Raw genomic sequence first — 19,593 nt, 5'->3', positions numbered from 1 at the left:
TTTTTTGATAATCAAGACTGTAGAAATCCTCCTAACTGACCTACAAAAATCGTCTACAAGCTCGACAGTCACGCTTGCTGTCAGTGGCTTTCATTGTGCTGTTGACCTCTGGCTTGTGAAATCTGGTTTCTTTCTGTTTTGAACTGAACAACATTTTTCTGTGTGTTTGTGTTTTTGCTTATGTGATGCTTTTGTCCCCCAAAGGGATATTACTCTATGAGTCCCTATGATGATGGCTATGTAAGTTTTATATGTTTTGATCTTTTCATTTTGTCATTGCTCAGATCCCCAATTCTCATATTGCTTCTGCCTCAGTGTCTCCCTCTGTTCCTTTTAGTGTCTCTATGACCTTGATAACCTAACATTCCTTCACCTGACCTTATTTGTATTCTCACTAGATTGTACCAGTTTAAAAGGATGTTTGGCTGTATTTGCAGTAAGAATGACCCCCCTTTTGTCAGGTTACTTATTAGGAAAAACACGAGTGCCTTTCTGGGCATACCTCACATTCACTTGTTCCCAAAGATGACAGTTCTTGTTCCTCCTCTCAACTCTCCTTTTGCTTCTTACACTTACCTGTTAGTTTCATTTTTCTTCTCTTTTGTTCAGTGTTATTAGGTTTGAGGGTTTTTCTATCACTTTGTTGTAAAAGCATTACTTTTATGCACAGGTTCTCAAACAGGATAGGTGATATTACAGGCATTTGAAAAGCAGCAACAAGAACACTTCATGTAATTGTGATCTAAATAGCTAAGACCTTGCTTTTTATGCAACTGAATTTCTGAGAGCTGAGGCTTATGGTTCTCTTGTTAATGTTCTAATCCTCATTTGGATGCCAGTTCTAATCTGCCCTGGAGGGTTTTGGTCCGTCAGTGTCAGATGTCCCAAGAAAGTATATCGTCATGGCAGCATAGGCAAGAAATGTTTAGGGGGAAGGAATTTGGGAAAGAAGCCAGGTATCTGTGTTCTCTTCTTTTTCTGTATTACTGCACACCAAAGCAAAAATGTAGCCTGACAAAGTGATATCTCAGGTGACACAGATCACTGTTCTGACCCTATGGTGACCCGACCAAAGGGCCAGCCCCCTTTTTCTCTAGATTAGATTTCAAGGGATTTCAAAATGTCCTCTTCAGTAAAAACCCTAATAATCAGTTTCACCCTACTCACACCACCTTCTCAGTGATACATCTTTCCTGTTCAGAAGCTTCTTGTTCACAAAGGGCACCATTGCGGATAATTCAGCTTATTTCATTTGGTAGATTTTTTTTTTTTTTTTTACACTGGATACCCTTCCTGACACTGTCACCAAGGGATTTTTTGTCTTCTGGCCGGGATCGAAGTGAGGATGTTCTATAAATCAAAAACAGAGTTTGTACAATTCTAATGAGCTTAAAAGTCCATATTTGGTATGGCCATCTTTATTCTTCAGCGAAGCCTGAACTCTCTTGTAATTTCTTTAAGTAGTCTTCAGGAATAGTTCTCCAGACTTTGTAAATCCCTTTCTAAATCTCTTCGTTGGATGTTAGATGAATGTATAAACCACTACACTGTGGAGCTACCTAAAAGAACTACAAACAGGCCTAAAATACAGATCCACTTGTGTGTGACAAATGCAGAAATACTAACCTACCTTTTCTGGTACTGTTTCTTGGCCTCTTACTGCATGGATAATATTGCCAAACACTATGATACTGTAAGTCCCAGTGTTCAGCATGTACCACAAGCATGATGTATGCATGTCTTTAAAAACTACTAATGACATATTTCCACATCACCTAACTTGGTTATCTTAGGTTAGGGGGACCAGGTGGTAAGAATGACAGTGGGTTAAAGCTGCATGGGTTACGTTTTATACACTTGAATGTGATTAAATATAGTCCAAAATGCTGTTTTTTTACTTTTCCCATTTGGTCTTCTCCGCATTGTCTCTGCCCCCCACCCCTTTTTTTTTTTTTTTGCTTTTTGTTGTAGGCCTCTTCTATGCTACGAGCATCCATTGCACCACAGTAAGTTTTAGTTTGGAAGAAATAATGTTTGTACTAATCTAATCTATACAGTATGATTAGAACATGATAAAACATCTCATTTTTCTAAATCTCCAGGAGACCTAAGGAGGTGCCAATGTTGCCTTCGTTAGACTATGAGAAGCTTAAGAAAGACCTCATTGAAGGGTCAGATAGACTCCAGTCTCTACTGCTTCAGGCACTGCGCTGGGTGAGCCTATTCTATTCATTATCTCCAGTACTCTCTGATGCCATGTGTTATATTTGTGTGTTTATGGCTGATACATAAGAAGTTTGTGACTTTTTTGTCTCCAACACTTGCTTCTAACTTAACAATCAGTGCATTTGTCCATCCTGGCAGTCTGTGAACCTGAACAAAAGGAGAGTACCACTTGTATTTACTTGCATTGGAGTTATGAGTGCTGATTGTTGGGTCTGTTACTAATGTTGTTTTAGAGACTCACTCACTCACTCCCCGGTGAACAGAGAGACACTGTGCTTCAGGCCTACATCAGCAACGATCTTCTGGAGTGTTACAGTACTAACGAGGTGGGCACTGTAAATGTGTCTTTATTACTTCATTCAAATGTGTGAAAAGTAGCCATCTGTCCCAGTTACTGGAACAGATGGCTAGGATAAATTGCTGGGACATGCATGCAATGTGTAAGTCATATGTATACATTCAGAGGAACTTTTTTATGATTTTATGACAGTTACTGAGTTCACAAGCTGTTAGAAAGCCCTCACTGTTTATACTTAGTTGACTTATAGCATTATGTTTGGTGTTTATCATAAGTTTAGAATTTCCTATGCTATTGAACTCATTGTAGCTTTACGGACATCCTTTGAATGCACCACAGGTATGCAACACACAGCAGAGGTTTCTGCCTTTTTTCTTTTCCCTCAGTGCAGTAACTTGGAGAATGGGTTCACCTGCATTCCTTTGTTTATCATTGTGTGTAAATGCCAGAAGGTGTGTTTTAACGACTTGAGTCATTCGTGTACATTTGAGCTTATTTGTTTAATTGTGTATGCATTGATGTTTTTCCTTTATTAGAGCATTGTATAATTCAGTATGCTCATTAGCGTTAATTGGGAGCTGCATATATGAGGATTATGTGGCTTTTGGGGACATTTTGTTGACTGGAGACAGTTCTTTATTTGTAGCTTTGCTGTTATGAATCAGTTATGGGTTATAATGGTTATTGCACTGCTGATTATTTGTTTATTATTGTTTCAGACCACAATTCACAATTGATAACTACAGCCTAACAGTCCACATGTAATTCGGAACTGGATGAATCAGAACTCTGAACCCCAATAAACCATTCAAGCTGGAATCTGTATCCACTGTTCTTTAACTTGAACGCATCCCCCATATCTTGCTGCTCTGAACCAGAAACTTTGGAGACAACACAAACCCTCTCCTTTTTACGAGTGATTTCTCAAATATTTATGAATTAATTTATTAAAAAATTTTTGAACCTGACTGTGGGCACTTGATAAAATGTCCCCAGCCTCAGATTAAGTAGCACCCAACAGGAGGCTCAGATCAAACGTTATGCACATTTATTTTGATAAATAATTCTAATCTCTCTGCACTAAAATTTGATCTTTCAGCATGTGTCAATGACAATAACAGCATTATCAGCTCGTTTATTTGTTTTATTTTGTATTTAAACCTGCCCTTTTGTGTTTTCTTAGCCAACTGTGCTTCATTTAATGAGATCGTCAAACGAGATTGTCTGCCAGTACATGGCTCGGCTCATCAATGCATTTGCTTCGCTTGCAGACGGTAAGTTGAGATCTACCCTTAGATCTCATCTTTGTAAGCTGAGACCTTGTGGCTAGACCTTACTGGCCTTCCATTGGGGGTTAAAACTGCTAATGATGGAGGCAACTGTGGTGGCCAGTTTGTAAAAAGACAATGCTGTAAAGGCATATGCTACCATAAGTGGTTTCCCATCTTACAGTAAGAATGTAGGACAGGAATTAGTTCATTTTCAGCAGGGAATATTTTAAGGCTTTAGAAGGCAATAGGTTTAGTTGTGAGTCCAGCCAGCTTTAATTTTTGTTAAGAACATTTTCTTGTATTGTCCCCACTGGTTTTCAGAATTATTCTTAAAATTAACTGTCAAATTGAATGGCTTTATCTAAGCCATGCTTTTTATTAGACTGGTGTATTTTATGTTGTGTCAGTAGAGCTTGCTGCCTGTGAATCCTTTCAAAATGTTTTTTTTTTTTAATCTTTATTATATTTTGGTATTTATTACAGGCCGTGTGTACCTCTCCCAAATTCCCATTCTTCTGAAACTTCTGACAGAAACACTCAGGAAGGAGGGAAAAGAATCCCTCACTAGGGAAAATGTCCTTGTGGCCCTGCAGAAACTCAGCCTCAGGTAATATCTAAAATTACTCGGGGGGCTTCTAAATCTTTCGTTTCTTTTAGTGTTGATGTTTAACCTAAATAGCATGCATGAAAACCAGATTACATCCGAGTTTGTGAAGTGAAAAATAGGGCTGCAATGATTCATATTAGAGTAACTCGAATAGCTCTATTATTTAAACAAATCCCCAAAACAGATTTTTTTGCTTCGATACTTTGTTATGATTAAAGTTTGTTAAAAATAAATAGAAGTTTTTTTTTCTTCCCAGGCCAGTAAAACTCTGAGCCACTGACCTGGGGCTGTTGGGTTGGACACTGAATTATTATTAACATTAATTATTAACATGCACACCATCAGAACGCCATCAGAGCAGAGATTTGCTTGCTTTTCTTTATTGCAGCCTCTGCATGCTCCTTTAAAGGCTTAAAACCACACATTTATTCAGTAGCACACTTAAACATGCAGACACACACACACACACACACGCACACGCAATACATATTCCTGAATGTTTAGTACCCTTAGTTTGTACAATTTGGCTGTATTTATCTAAAGTAGAAAGCAAACAACGTGAAGATTTCAGGCCTCCAAACTTAGGATGTCTGCTGAAGGGTTTTCTGTTATGAAATGGGGCTGTAATTTTTTTCAGATTTCTAAATTTGTTTTGTATTTTCATTAATTGTCTGAGGATATCCCCATTGATGATGAGTCTGTTTTCATTTTTAACCCTACATTACTTTGGAGAAAGAACCGAACAGTGTTACAGATTATCAAAACCATCCTATAGGGATTTATTGCATTGGATAATGTTCAAATTTGTGCCCTGTTAAGAAGCATGTATATCTGTGCTTATATCATGTCTGGTTAGGAGGAGCCAGCAGACAGCCATGATAGCAGATGATTTGATTGGTTGGTTGGTGGATGAGCTCCAGGACTCTGACTCCCTCAGTGATTACACCCTAGAGTACAGCATAGCTCTGCTTATGAACCTGTGTTTGCGAACAAGGGGTAAGTGAAGAACAAAAAAATATCAGGTTGAGAGCCTAGATTAATTGAAATTTGCAAACATACATGAAAATACAATAAATAAGGCAAAAACACACTTCTAGCAAGCTTGAAAGTCAGTGTTTGGTACAATCACATTTATTCTTCAACGTAGCCTGAACTCTCTTAGGCAACCGTTCTTGTAATTTCTTTAAGTAGTCTTCACAGATATTTCTCCGGGCTTCTTGAAGGACATTCAAAGCTCTTCTTTGGATGTTGGCTGCCTTTTGTTTCTGTTGTCTGTCGAGATGATCCCACGCTGCTTCAATAATATTGAGATTCGAACTCTGGGGAGGGCAATCCATGACTGATGGTGTTCCATTGTGTGTTTTCTCTATCCAGGCATGCTTTTAATTCATTGGCAGTGTGTTTGGGTTCACTGTCATGAAAAATGAAGTTGTTGCCAGTCAGACTCTGTCCAAATAGTATTTACATAGGTGACCTAAACAATGACAGAGCCTCCAGCATTTTACAGGTGGCTATAGACACTCACAGTTGTATGTCTCTCCTGATCTCTTCCATATATTTTGACAATGATTTGAACGCAAATTTTCAGTTTTGGATTCATGACACCAGGAAGCCTTTTGCCACTGATTTTCAGTCTAATTTTGTGTTCTCTGTTTAGGTTCTTGACATCTACCTTTTCATTGGGACCATTTTTGGCAAGAGTTCAGGTCCTGTGTTAGGTCTTTGGTAGATTTATTTTTCTATTTATTAAGGATGTGAATCTGAGGCAAATCTGCTGTAGGGTGTGGGGAGTTGTTTTTAGGCCTGCCACTTCTTTTGTCTTGCACTTGTGCAGTTTCCTAATTTTTTTTTTTTTTTGAGAATACACTGCACACCATGCTGAGATATGCCAAGTTTTTGTTTTTCACAAACAAAAAGCATACCTCTGAAAATAGCCAGGTACTTAGACTGGACTAAAAATGAGTGAAAAAGCAGACAAGAGCTTTTAAAACTTTTAAAAGCCTTTCAGGAAGCCCGGAGAACTACTGCTCAAGACCAATTAAAATATTTACAAGAAATTCTGGCTCCTTGGAAGCAAATTATTAAAAAGAGAGAGCAATTGTGTCGGGTAGCTTCAAGACTTTTGCACAGTACTGAAGCATAAAGATTTTTTTAGGGGATTTACTCCTTTATAAGTGTGATCTTTAGAAGTTCTGATAAGTTGATTTCTTCCCCTCCCACTGTTTCACAGGGCCAGTCTACCCCTTTCCTTGTGGTCTTTAGTCCGTGATGATATAACTGGCCTTATATTTACTTAACTGAAAATACAGTATATAAGGCAAAAACAGAGTTTATACACTTCTAGCAAGCTTGAAAGTCAGTGTTTGGTACAATCACGTTTATTCTTCAACGTAGCCTGAACTCTCTTGAAAATTTAATAATTTATTTGACTTGAAAATTGAATAATTTTCAAGTCAAACAGCTCTTCAAAAACATACAACGTATTATTATACTTGAACTGGCACTCAATGTGCTTATTAATATTCCACGCTATCATGAAAATCAGATTGGTCTCTTTTCATGCCACAAAGAAATTTTGTCTCGGCTTGTACCTGTTGGATGATTTTTTATGATGGGAGGCTAAAGTTAATTATTGCCAGGGTGTGCAATCAGTGCAAAATTTTATCTTCTGTACACATGCTTATTACTGCACACCTGGTGTATCTCCCGTATACTGCATGAGCGGCACCATGATCAAAGAGACACTCCTCTTTTTTTTCACATTTTAAAGAGGTCTGCTTTTTGCAGAATACCACAATGAAATGTTGCAACACATCTGATTTGTCCGTGGTTGTATTATCTTACTCAGAAGTAGATCAAACATTAAAGCAATTTTTTTTAAAAAGTGTTGAGCAGTCATTAACCAGAGTTATATATTATAACAAACAAAAAAGTCCCATTATCAGCCGCACAGGAAAAAGTGTTGCTAAATTTACGTGTGTGTTTGTGTTGGATGGTTGTCTCTTTACAGGAAAAAAGAAGTGTGCAGAAAATGCCAAGCATGTGCTAAAAGTTTTGACTGACCTCCTTGGACATGAGAACCATGAGGTGATGCGCATATCTATCAACACATGGCACAGATGTTGCATACACAGTGGATGGAATGTGCTGACAGAACGCATTCCTAGCAGTTGAAACATCTTGTATAACAGTCTTTATGACATGCAGTATATAAAAACAACAATTGGACAGAATTAATGGTAAAGGATAGAAGATAACAAGAGCTAAATTAAAACCACCAACATGCCACCATCCATTAATTAACAGCGTTCACAAAAATATATGGATACAGCCTCGCTACCAATTGTTGTGCTGAACTTTTTAATTAAATGTCCCTTAAATGTCTGGCAGTCTTGACAGAAATGAGCTATGATTGTAGGAATGTCCATAAAACATAAACAGTACTGACTTCAGTCATTTTAATTGAACGTTGTCACTTTCAGATTCGACCATATGTAAACGGAGCCCTGTACAGCATCCTGTCCATTCCCTCAGTGCGACAGGAAGCCAAAGAGATGGTGAGATAGCACAACTGTATTTGCCTGTTTGGAGGAAACAGACGCAGTTTGTGTTTTCCTCTGCAGTTTTCTTTCTCTTCCTCTTTGCCTTCCTCAGCAAACAGGTGTTCAGTTAATGGGCACAGAAACTCTGCCCCAGGCTGCTAGTTAGTTACTGGGTTGAATTGGGTTGAATTTGTGCCTGTGCTCTATCCAGGTTGTAAATGGAAGTGTAATTTCCCCTTATGCCATAAAATGTGGGGTTGCATATTAATAGAGTTGAATAATTCCAAATGACCAGATATCTTAACCTTAAAGACAAAACAACGCAATCACAATAAAGCCATTACAATTACACTAGCATGCCTTTAAATTATCCATCCATCCATTGTCTTCTGCTTATCCTTTTCAGGGTTGTAGGGTGATTCGAGGCTTGAGATGGGAATAGAATTTGGGATTCCCAGCCTATCCCAGCTATCATAGGGCAAGAGGCAGGGTATACCCAGGACAGGCCGCCAGCCTGTCGCAGGGCTAACAGAGAGACAGTCATCCTTTCACACTCACATTCACACCTATAGCTAATTTAGAATCATCACTTAATCTAACCCCACTAATTGCATGTCTTAGGACTGTGAGAGGAAACCAGAGTACCCGCAGAAAACCCACGCACACACAGGAAAAACATGCAAACTCCTCGAAAAAATTCCCCGGCTAAGGAGGATTCGAATCAGAACCTTCTAGCTGTGAGGCAACAGTGATAACCACCATGCTACTATGCTGCCATGCTGCCCACCATAAACTCATAGATTGTATAAAAGATGGACATGGCTTCCAGGTCTGAAACCTGAAGCCAATGCAGAATCCCTTAAAATTTCCATTCTTTTTAATGGACAACCACAAAAGATGATAACCTGTGGTTGCAAAAAGACTTTTGGTCCTATAAAGGTTTATAAAAAATTGAATCTTTGACCTGACAACTGTAAATAGTTACCAGATGAGTTTATTGGACTCATCAAACTCATTTTGGGTCATACTGACTTTACAAAATAGACTTAATTTTTTTAAAGTACCGTAGTCACATTATGCTTCACAAATGAGGATTATTCAGGCTATTCTCATTGTCTAACGAATTGTTAGCCAATGAGTGTGCAATTTTATAGTCAGACCCACCCTTCAAAAGCCAGGGGGTGATGTCACTACATCATGTTGCTGTGTTTAACTTTTATCATCTCTATGCTTATAATGAGCAGTACTGTTATGTTGTATACTTCTTTTTAACCTGTTTTGAAAGGTTTGTACAATTTTCCCTCCTGTGGGCAGAGTGTTGAAGAGATTCTCCACTGCTACAGCAAAGAGGAGAACCCAGACCTCAACAGACAGTTTGAATTCATCATTAAGCAGCTAAACTCAGGTTAGTGAAGTTAAATTAACAGTTACAAAAACATAAACTATATTGCCAATGGTTTTCACTCGCCTGCCTTCACACGCAAATGAACTTGATTGACATCCCATTCTTAATCCATAGGATTTAATGTGATGTTGGTCCACCTTTTGTAGCTATAACAGCTACAAGTCTTCTGGAAAGGTTTTCTGCAAAGCTTTTGACCATTTTTCCTTTGTGAGATCAAACACTGATTCACTCTAATTCATCCCGAAAGTGTTCTGTCAGATTGAGGTGAGGACTCTGTGCAGGCCATCAAGTTATTCCACATCAAACTCACTACTCCATGTCTTTATGGGGCCTTGCTTTATGTGCTAGTGGGCAGTCATGTTGGAACAGGAATGGGCCATCCGCAAACTGTTCTCACAAAGTTGAGAATAAGAAATTGTCCAAAATGTCTTGCTATGCTGAAGCATTAGGAGTTCCTTTCACTAGAATTAAGGGGCAGTGCCCAACTCCTGAAAAACAACCCCACACCATACCCACCAAACTTTCTACTTGACACAATGCACTTAAACATATACCCTTCTCCTGGCAACCACCAAACCCAGACTCGTCCATTGGCTTGCTAGACAGATGAGCGTGATTTGTCACTCCAGAGACCACGTCTCCACTTCTCTAGAATCCTCTAGCAGTGTGTTTTACACCACTGCATCCGACTTGGATGCAGCTGCTTAGCCATGGAAACCCATTCCATGAAGCTCTCTATGCACTGTTCTTGAGCTAATCTGAAGGCCACATGAAGTTTGGAGGTCTGTACCAATTGGCTCTGCAGAAAGTTGGTGACCTCTGCACACTGTGCCTTTCAGCATCTGCTGACCCCACTCTGTGATTTTATGTGGTTTACCACTGCATGGCTGAGTTTCTGTCATTCCCAGTTGCTTCCAATTAGTGGTATTAAAACAGTTGACTGTGGAATATTTAGTAGCAGGAAATTTCATGCCTGCACTTGTTGAACAGGTGGTATCCTGTCACATTACCATACTGGAATTCACTGAGCTCCTGAGAACGACCCATTCTTTCACAAACATTTGTAGAAGCAGTCTGCATGCCTAGGTGCTTGATTTTATACATCTGTGCCCATGGAAGTGATTGAATTCAATGATCTGGATGGGTGAGTGAATACTTTTGTCAATATGGTGTACAGTATACTGTTAGTCCAAAGGTAAGTGCTTACACTGCACAAAGAACTGTAGGTAAATATGAAACTTGATATTTTGTATTTCCTTCTTCAAATAACTAGTTTTTATATTATCATTCATATCTTCAAAATTATACTTCAAACCAGAGTAATAAGTGACTTTTTTTTAATCAAATATACTTTGGGAAAAATCTGTTGACTTTTTTAATCCTTGTAATGTTTTCTACCCAGCTGAGGAGGAGGGTTCAGAGTCGGATGATGAGGAGGAAGTGGATGAAAATGATGTAAGTCACCCTTTTAGACATTGATGTGTTGTTGTTTTCCATCATTGTATTAAATGCTCATAAATAAATTAATTTAATGCAACCACTGAAATATTTCAACAAGCACAGATCAAAAAAAACAAAAATGAATGAAAATCAAGTATAAGGGGGGTGATGGACTTAAAAGGTAGCATTTTTGGGGGGAAAGTTGGTTTAAGGTATATATGTAAGTTCAAATCCAAATGGATGCAAATTAGTTTCCTGGGTTTGTGTGTAACAGTCTGTATATATACTAATCATTCCTGTTCACATTCCCTGAGTGTGAGTGCCCTTGTTTTGTTGCCTGTGATGTTGGGTTGGGTATTTTTTTTTTTAATAGCTGCCAATAATTGTACTGATTTTTAAATAAATACTTAATGGGAAAAAGTTAATTATCAATCTGAGGAATGCCAGATTAACCCAATAAAAATCATTCTGTATCAACCCTGTGAGTCTTTTATATAATGTTTAATTCTGAAAGGGCTTTTGAAAGTTGTAAAAACATTAATTCAGTGCATGTTATGCATTACTGGCACTGCACACAAATTCTTTATCAAGTGATTTATTATCTTTGTGACATTGTGACAGGAAGATTTAATGGAGATTGACATAGATAAAGAGGAAGTTCTTCAGCCACAGCACAAAGAACTGTCTGGGGAGAGCCTGCTCACCACCGAGTACCTGGGAGTAAGCGCAAAACACACAAACACACACACACACACACACACACACACACACACACACACACACACACACACACACACACAGATATATATATATATTGTTGGGCTCACCTCAGCGCATGTCCTGGGCTCCGGAACCAGTCTCCTGGAGAGGGGCTGGACTCTGTTCCAGTCTGGAGCTACCCTCAGTGAGAGGCAGCGAGCTGGGGTGGGTATTCTCGTATCCCCCTGGCTTGTTGCCTGTACGTCAGAGTTTTCACCGGTAGACGAGGGGGTTGTTTCCCTGTGCCTTCAGGCCAGGGAACAGGTCCTGACTGCGCTTATGCACCAAATGACAGTTCAGAGTACCCACCCTTTTTGGAGTCGCTGAGCGGGGTGCTCGAGGGTCCTCCATTTGGTGACTCCATTGTCTTGATGGGAGACTTCAAAACTCATGTGGCCAATGACAGTGAGACCTGGAGGGGCGTGATTAGGAGGAACGGCCTGATCTGAACTCGAATGGTGTCTTGTTATTGGACTTCTGTGCAAACCACAGTTGTCCATAATGAACACCATGTTCAAACATAAGGATGTCCGTAAGTCCACGTGGAACCAGGATACCCTAGGACACACGTCAATGATCGATTTTATAATCGCATCACCAGATCTGCAGCCGTATGTTCTGGACACTTGGGTGAAAAGAAGAGCTGAGCTGTCAACTGATCACCACCTGGTGGTGAGTTGGATCAGGTGGCGGGGAAGATGCTGGACAGACCTGGCGCACCTAAACGTGTTGTGAGGGTGCGCTGGGAATGCCTGGCAGAAGCCCCAGTCCGCGAGATCTTCAACTCCCACCTCCGGTAGAACTTCGACAGCATTCTGAGGGAGGCTGAGGACATTGAGTCTTAATGGACCATCTTCTGCTCTTCCATTGTTGAGGCCGCTGCTCAGAGCTGTGGCTGCAAGATGGTTGGTGCCTGTTGTTGTGGTGGTAACCCCCGAACCAGATGGTGGTCGCCAGAGGTGAAGGGAGCCATCAAGCTGAAGGAGTATTATGGGGCTTGGTTAGCCTGTGGGACTTTGGGTATTGGCAGTCAAAGCGGAACACAGCTTGGGCAGTGGCAAAAAGCGAAAACTCAGGTGTGAGAGGAGTTCGGTGAGGCTATGGAAAAAGACTTTCGGACGGCATCGAAGCGATTCTGGCAAACCGTCACACGACTCAGGAGGGAATGAGAATAAGCACCTCGAAGTCTGAGGCCATGGTTCTCAGCTGGAAAAGGGTGGAGTGCCCTGTCCACCTCAGGGACGAGTTCCTGCCCCAGGTGGAGGAGTTCAAGTATTTCGGGTCTTGTTCACGAGTGATGGGAGAAGGGAACGGGAGATCGACAGACGGATCGGGGCTGCGTCTGCAGTGATGTGGACACTGCACTGGTCTGTTGTGGTAGAGAGGGAGCTGAGTCGAAGCTGTCGATTTACCGGTTGATCTATGTTCCTACCCTCACCTATGGTCATGAGCTTTGGGTAGTGACCGAAAGAATAAGATTGCAAATACAAGGGAGAGGGCTTCTCTGCTTAGGCTGCTGCCCCCACGACCTAGCCCCATATAGCGTTTTTCAAGGTACTCAAATACAAATACTTTACAATTTCATGCACACCTCAATCATACTTTGTGGTGGTAAGCTACTAATGTAGCCACAGCTGACAGAAGCGTGGCTGCCAATTCACACCCTCCAACCACCACCAAACACCAACACTTAAGCAATGTGGGTTAAGTGTCTTGCCCAGGGACACAATGACAGCATGCGCTCAGGCAGGGATTTGAACCAGCAAGTTGTGAGGTGAGCACCTATCCACGTAACTAAGTTTAAAGATATAATTCGTCCGTTATTATGGTCTTTAATGCCATGTGCTAACACAGTGCAGAGTAGCTACTTAAACTCTACTCTCTCAGAGGTAGATTATCTCATAAGAAATTTTATATATCCTCATTTTACGACTTTGGATACTGTGGCTCCTCTGAAAAAGAGAGCCTCAAATCAGAAGTGCCTGACTCCCTGGTATAACTCAAAAACGCACAGCTTAAAGCAGATAACCTATAAGCTGTAGAGAAAATGGCATCTCACTCATTTAGAAGATCTTCATTTAGCCAGAGAAAAAAAAAAGTTTGTTGTTCTATTATTAAAAAAAAAAAGCTCTCCGTAAATGTAGGACATCTTACTTTATGTCACTGATTGATATTGTGCGGTCTTGAACTTACAATATAAAGCGCCTTGACATTCCAAGTGTTGATTTGTTATTTTTACTGATCTGTTTCACCTGGGTGTTACTGTGATTTCAAGACTGCTCATGCTTTTGGCACCAATATACCCAACAGAAAACAATCCTTTTACAGTGACAAATGATGTATGTTACAGTTACAGTACATTATCACATCAGTCAATCTTTCACCTACTAACACAAATTTATAACATTTTGGAAATGTGCTCCAAATGTATTTTTTTTTCTTTTTTCTGTCAGTATGTTAATCATTTGTTGTGTATGACTGTGTAGATTATGACCAACATGACAAAAGTGAAGAGGAAACCAACCCCACAAACAACTGCTGATGAGCCTCTACAACGACCAGTCACCCCTAGTTCCTATCGTAATATTGGTGTGGGGTAAGTTAAATAAACGATGCTAGAAAAGCCCAACTCAAGTTCACTCTTAAGGTAATACACTTCTTTGTGGTGTCAGTGGAGCCATAAAATGTGTAAGACAAATGACATCTAAAGAGTCTGCTGAGGGGTAGCACTGGTGGCCAGCAGTATTTTACAGGCTATCATAAAGATCTTTAGATTGAAGACACTGATCTCATTTCTTTCAAGAATAATAGCACATAGATTAGAGACTAACCTGTAAGTTGTTTGGACAATAATTGTGCCACCTCTTCTTTTGGATACTTGGACAATGAAGTTTCTCTAGCTGCTAAAACTATTTACATGAGCTAAAGGCAGAAAGGGTTTAAATCCATTTTGCTGTTTATCATTGCAAAACTTGTAAATGGATGAGTCAGTTGACTCGAACTGGAATCAGTGAGGACAGAAAGTAATAAACATGCTTCATAGCTATCATGTTTATTACTTTCAGTGAGGACTGAAAGTAATAAACATGATAGCTATGAAGCATCTTGCCTGGCCTTGACAAAGCCAGTTGCTTGCTCTGTCCACCAACTCAGAGACAGACAGTGGAAATCCTGACCTTCTATTTACACAGTTTAATATTAACTTTGAGAGAGTTGTATAACCAACTAGAAATGGCACTGATAAAGATCAGGAAAATCGTCAAGATATATATTTTTTAAAGTTAAAAGGAATAGATCTCTTACTAACATGAAGATCCTCATGCAAATTTTTAATCTGAGATTGTGTTTGTGTCATATGGAGGGATTATCGTCCCAGCAGTCGGGGAGGTGAGAGTAATAGGGACAGGGAATGCCCTGTGAGCAGACAGAAGAGCGAGGAAGGAAGCCTGCCTCCTTCTCAATACAACTCGCGACCTCCTACGCGCTCCGGCAGTCGCCCCAGCACTGCAGAGTCCCTGCGTCACAGCGTTGGTGGGTGATCGAACTTTCCAAAGTTTTTCAAAATTAACTTGCAAGTAGCAGCAGAATTACATCTTTGACCATGTTTGTACATCACATGTTCACACTCAGATTACTCACACTTAATAGATACTGTGCGATAAAAATGAGCTGCATTTTGTGGAAAATTCTAATTTCCCTTCCATCCGCTGCTTTTTATTTGGTTTTATATTAGATTTATTTGATGTGATGCCCAGTGTCCACAAGCAACAAAAGGCAGTTCCAACAAGGAAGTTCCAGCAAATTCCTCAGAAACCATAAGGGATAAAGACTCAGCAAAATGAGCACCAAATGGCTAATGACCTTATTTTGCCTTTCCATAAAAATGATGTAAAGATGGCATCAAGGTGTGCTTGTGAGCTTGCTAGTGCTTAACTGTCCTTTTACTTTGTTATTTAAGCTTTTACTTTTGTTAGATTTGAAAGCCTAATGTTTTGATATACTTCTAAAATGAGTATTTTGAACACTTATTTCACTCATTCAGACTCTGAGTGTGGGCGGTTGTCCCAGGAGTCAGAATTGGAAAGGCCATATAAAGGTAGACCCAAACAGGGATGTTCCCAGGAGGAAAGCAATGGACATACTACCAGGTAAACTGACACACACATACATGTTAACTGAGCTCACTCACACTCAGACTCAGAAGTGGGAAGTAATGAAGTACAAATACTTCCAATACTTCAGTTTGTCACACAGCTAAAGGTCCAGTTGCTGCATTTCCAGGGAGAGGAAAGAGTGAGAGAAAAGTTGACTCAGAGATGGAAAAAGATGGAAGAAAGAAGGTAACAGCGAATTGAGCTGTTTTTAAATTCGCTTTCTTTTTCTCTTCTCATGTTCTACATAACAGTGTTCAAGCTGAGTGCATTCATTAGGATTAGGAGTGATATTGTTTTATTATAATGCAGGAATTATGAAAAAAAAAGTAACATAAAGACAAAAACCAAAACTGCTAAATTTATACAGGATCAAATTTTTGATCATGGGCAGTCAGTCTCACTTTCACTTATTTATCCAGAAAATGTTACACAGGTGTGCATAAGTCCTGAACCTCTCATTTCCTTATATTTTACTAGGAAAATGCAAAAGAGGTGCAGCACTGAAATGTAATGCATGCAAATACACATGGAACGATGGCGTATATAAGACAAACAGTTTTTACAGTTCAAATGAGCTTGAAAGTCAATATTTTGTATAACCACTTATATTCTGTAACACACACAACTCTCTTAGGCAGCTTTCTTGTAATTTCTTTAAGTAGTCTTCAGGAATAGTTCTCCAGACTTCTTGAAATACATTCAAGGCTCTTCTTTGGATGTTGGCTGCTTTTTGGGTCTGTTCTCTGTCAAAATGGTCCCACACTGCTTCGATAATATTGAGGTCTAGGCTCTGGAGGTCAATGCATGACTGATGGTGTTCCGTTTTGTTTTCTCTATCCAGGTATGCTTTTACTGCATTGGCGTTATGTTTGGGATCACTGTTCTGCTGAAAAGTGAAGCAGTTGACAATCAGACACTTTCCAGGTGGTATTGCATGGTGGATAATTCCATCAGTTTTGACAAGATTCCCAACACCACTGGCTGAATGGCAGCCCAAAAGTATGACAAGAGCCTCCACTGTGTTTTACAGATGACTGTAAACACTCACTGTTGTACCTTTCTCCTGACCTCCAACCATACTGATGATGATTTGAACCAAATATTTGTCATTTGGATTCATCACACCATCAGACCTGATTTTCAGTCCAGTTCTTGTGTCATATAGCAGAGGTCCCCAACCCCCGGGCCCCGGACCGGTACTGGGCCATGGGTCATTTGGTACCGGGCCGCGCAAGACTAAATAAGTTACATTTCCGTTTTCCTTATCTGAGGCTGAATGACGTTTTATTTTGAAAAATTGGCGGATCCTCTCCTCTACATCCGTCTATGACTCTCTCTTGACGTGTGTCAAGCCGCTTCTCTCGGTCACGTGATAGTCACCGCTAAAATTAAACCCAAAAGCTTCGCTGGTTCCCGTACCTGTCTAACGAAATAGGTTGGTTGACCTACGTTGCGCTCGTTTAAATATTTGAGTGCTCAACAAGAGTAGAAAAGCACCATACAAGAACTAGTCCATTTACATTTTTATTTAGCAGCACGGGGATAGCAGTGAGGAGGACCCATCAAGCTGACTCTACAGCGGCTCTGCAGCCACTCTCCCTGTAAAATCAAAGCTTGTATTGGTGTGTTCTGGCCAAACCCAGCCAACCCACAGGCTAGCAAAAATGAGCAGCAGAGAAACAAGCTCAGGGCTCACACTGATTCAGCGTTACGGTGAGTTGTATTTTCCATGCACTTTATACAGTAGAAATCGCCTCAGTCGAAGTCGCAAAAATCTGATTTTTGCTCTAGTCGGATGGCTTCTGCAGGTCTCAGTTTTTCCTGATGTTCATTCCAATAAAATTACCACCTAAATCAGTCAGATATTCACCTACTTCGGATGAAAAATCTGCTCCCATTGTAATGCATTTTCAATTAAATGTGATCTATAAGTCGGATGAGTTTAGCGCTAAAGCCCTCCTCAGCTTCCGTCCCCCCACTTCCATCCATCAGCTCGTTCATGCACAATTACACTAACAACGCCTGGAGATCGCTTTAGTGTCTATATCAGTTCATTTCACTGGAGACAATCATGGCAGCGCAGGAGGCAAGCATAAGCTACAAACTCCTACTTAAAAGTAAAAATATGAGATTATAAAATTTGCAGAAGCAAATCCAGAGATGAAGAAGGAGCAATTGCAGCGAAATTCGATATTAGACCCCAAATTTTGAAGAAATGGATTTTATCTGACTTACACTTGTGACGGATTTTTAAATTTTTTTTTTTTTTTTAAATGCTGGGTGAAATTCCATGGGGCATTTAAACCCTACTGAGATTTCTACTATATGTATGTTTTTAAGGTGTATCATATTTTGAAGGCGTGTGTAAACATTACCATTGCGACCAGAGATTGTTGTGGCTTATTTATCCGCCACACCATAAAGGCCGGTCCGTGGAAATATTTTGTAACACTAAACCGGTCCGTGGCTCAAAAAAGGTTGGGGACCACTGTCATATAGTATACCTCAGCTGTTCTCCCTGTTTTCCTTCTTTAAGAAAATCTTCTTCATTCCCACCTTTCCACTGAGACCATTTCTGATGAGGCTTCACCATATAGTAAATTGATCAACTGAAGGGCCAGATGCATCTCTCAGGTTCTGTTTTTTCTTATTTCTTAAGAACATGACTTTCAGATATTCTTCATCTGTGGGTTATTTTTAGGCTTAACACCTCTTCTTTCGTCTTTCGCTTGATGAGATATTCCAAGTGTACAGCAAACAGCTCTCTGAAAATTGCCTTGTTGCTACATAAATACAATTTTTATACCTGTCAAAGGGCTACGTTCACACTGCAGCCTGAAGTGACCCAATTCCGAATTTTTTTGCCCTCATGAGACCTTTATCCGATCTTTTCATGACCATCTGAACAACACAGATCCGATTTTTTTCAAATGCGACCCAGGCCGCTTGGATATGTGGTCCTAAATCCGATACGTATCCGATCTTTTCAAATGCGACCTGTCTGTACGGCCAGGTTGCATTTATCCGACCTGCACATTGATGCTCGACAAACGTCACTATTCTCCGTCCTGTTACGCGGACGCGGGAAGGAAAACAAACTTACTTCCGTAAACACTGAGCACACTCGGTACGAGTGACGTTATTGCGTCCTCTACTGCGCATGCGGGACACTTTTAGGTTCATCTGCAGTTCACACACAGATCACGTCAAAGTCACATATATTTGGAAATGTGAATGACCACGCAAAAAAAAATTGGGTTTCACAAAAAATTGGAATTGGGTCACTTCAGGCTGCAGTGTGAACATACCCAAAGTGTGTTATCTTTGGCATTGATTGAGTGGTTGAAAATGAGTAAAAAAGCAGCCAATATAAAGAAATGAGGGGTGGCTCAGCACTTGAGTGAGTAAAATATAACAAGATCCATCCATCCATCCTCTTCCGCTTATCCTGTTCAGGGTCGTTGGGGGGTTCTAAATAGCAAAAAACATAAAAGCAAAATTTATATTTTTAAAAAAGTGTTATTGAGTCAACAATCCATTCATTTTCGACTTATCCTGGGCCGGGTAACGGGGTGCAGCAGCCTAAGCAGATAAGCCCAGAACCTTCTTCTTCCCAGCCACCTCTTCCAGCTTATCCAGGGGAACACCTGGTAGGAGATGCCCAGAACAGACAAAGGTAGCCAGAAGGCATCCTAGTTAGATGCCCAAACCACCTCAACTTGCTCCTTTCAATGTGGAGGAGTAGCAGCTCTACTCTGAGCCCCTCCCGAATGACTGCACTCTTCTAAGGGAGAGGCCAGCCACCCTTCGGAGGAAGCTCATTTCTGCTGCTTATATCCACAGTCTCATTCTTTCGGTTACTAAAGCTTGTGACCATAGGTGAGGGTAGGG

At 40.3% G+C, this 19,593-nt stretch overlaps 1 protein-coding gene across 6 annotated transcripts in view; it reads left to right on the top strand.

Annotated features, from left to right (window-relative positions):
- Positions 1 to 19,593, top strand: part of armc9 (armadillo repeat containing 9) — a 30,963-nt gene that overhangs the window by 5,165 nt on the left and 6,205 nt on the right. The window contains exons 9-25 of one of the 6 annotated variants that reach the window (XR_004019874.1): positions 205 to 240; positions 1,972 to 2,006; positions 2,103 to 2,214; positions 2,460 to 2,552; positions 3,708 to 3,798; positions 4,279 to 4,402; positions 5,259 to 5,398; positions 7,413 to 7,489; positions 7,885 to 7,959; positions 9,259 to 9,349; positions 10,752 to 10,804; positions 11,411 to 11,509; positions 14,035 to 14,144; positions 14,910 to 15,079; positions 15,282 to 15,453; positions 15,591 to 15,696; positions 15,830 to 15,850. Coding sequence is in view for 3 of the 6 variants with exons in the window: in XM_030727223.1 (XP_030583083.1) it covers positions 205 to 240; positions 1,972 to 2,006; positions 2,103 to 2,214; positions 2,460 to 2,552; positions 3,708 to 3,798; positions 4,279 to 4,402; positions 5,259 to 5,398; positions 7,413 to 7,489; positions 7,885 to 7,959; positions 9,259 to 9,349; positions 10,752 to 10,804; positions 11,411 to 11,509; positions 14,035 to 14,144; positions 14,910 to 15,079; positions 15,591 to 15,696; positions 15,830 to 15,845 (1,428 nt within the window). In the remaining 3 variants the exon portion in view is untranslated. Of the gene's footprint in view, positions 1 to 204; positions 241 to 1,971; positions 2,007 to 2,102; positions 2,215 to 2,459; positions 2,553 to 3,707; positions 3,799 to 4,278; positions 4,403 to 5,258; positions 5,399 to 7,412; positions 7,490 to 7,884; positions 7,960 to 9,258; positions 9,350 to 10,751; positions 10,805 to 11,410; positions 11,510 to 14,034; positions 14,145 to 14,909; positions 15,080 to 15,281; positions 15,454 to 15,590; positions 15,697 to 15,790; positions 15,889 to 19,593 lie in introns of those variants that run through there. The other 5 variants (XR_004019872.1, XR_004019873.1, XM_030727223.1 and 2 more) reach the window with 5 other exon arrangements.

Source organism: Archocentrus centrarchus, chromosome 4 (assembly GCF_007364275.1).
Source record: "Archocentrus centrarchus isolate MPI-CPG fArcCen1 chromosome 4, fArcCen1, whole genome shotgun sequence".
NCBI classification, from domain to species: Eukaryota; Metazoa; Chordata; class Actinopteri; order Cichliformes; family Cichlidae; genus Archocentrus; species Archocentrus centrarchus.
Note: the sequence above shows the minus strand (reverse complement) of the source record. Positions and strands in the feature narration are given on the sequence as shown.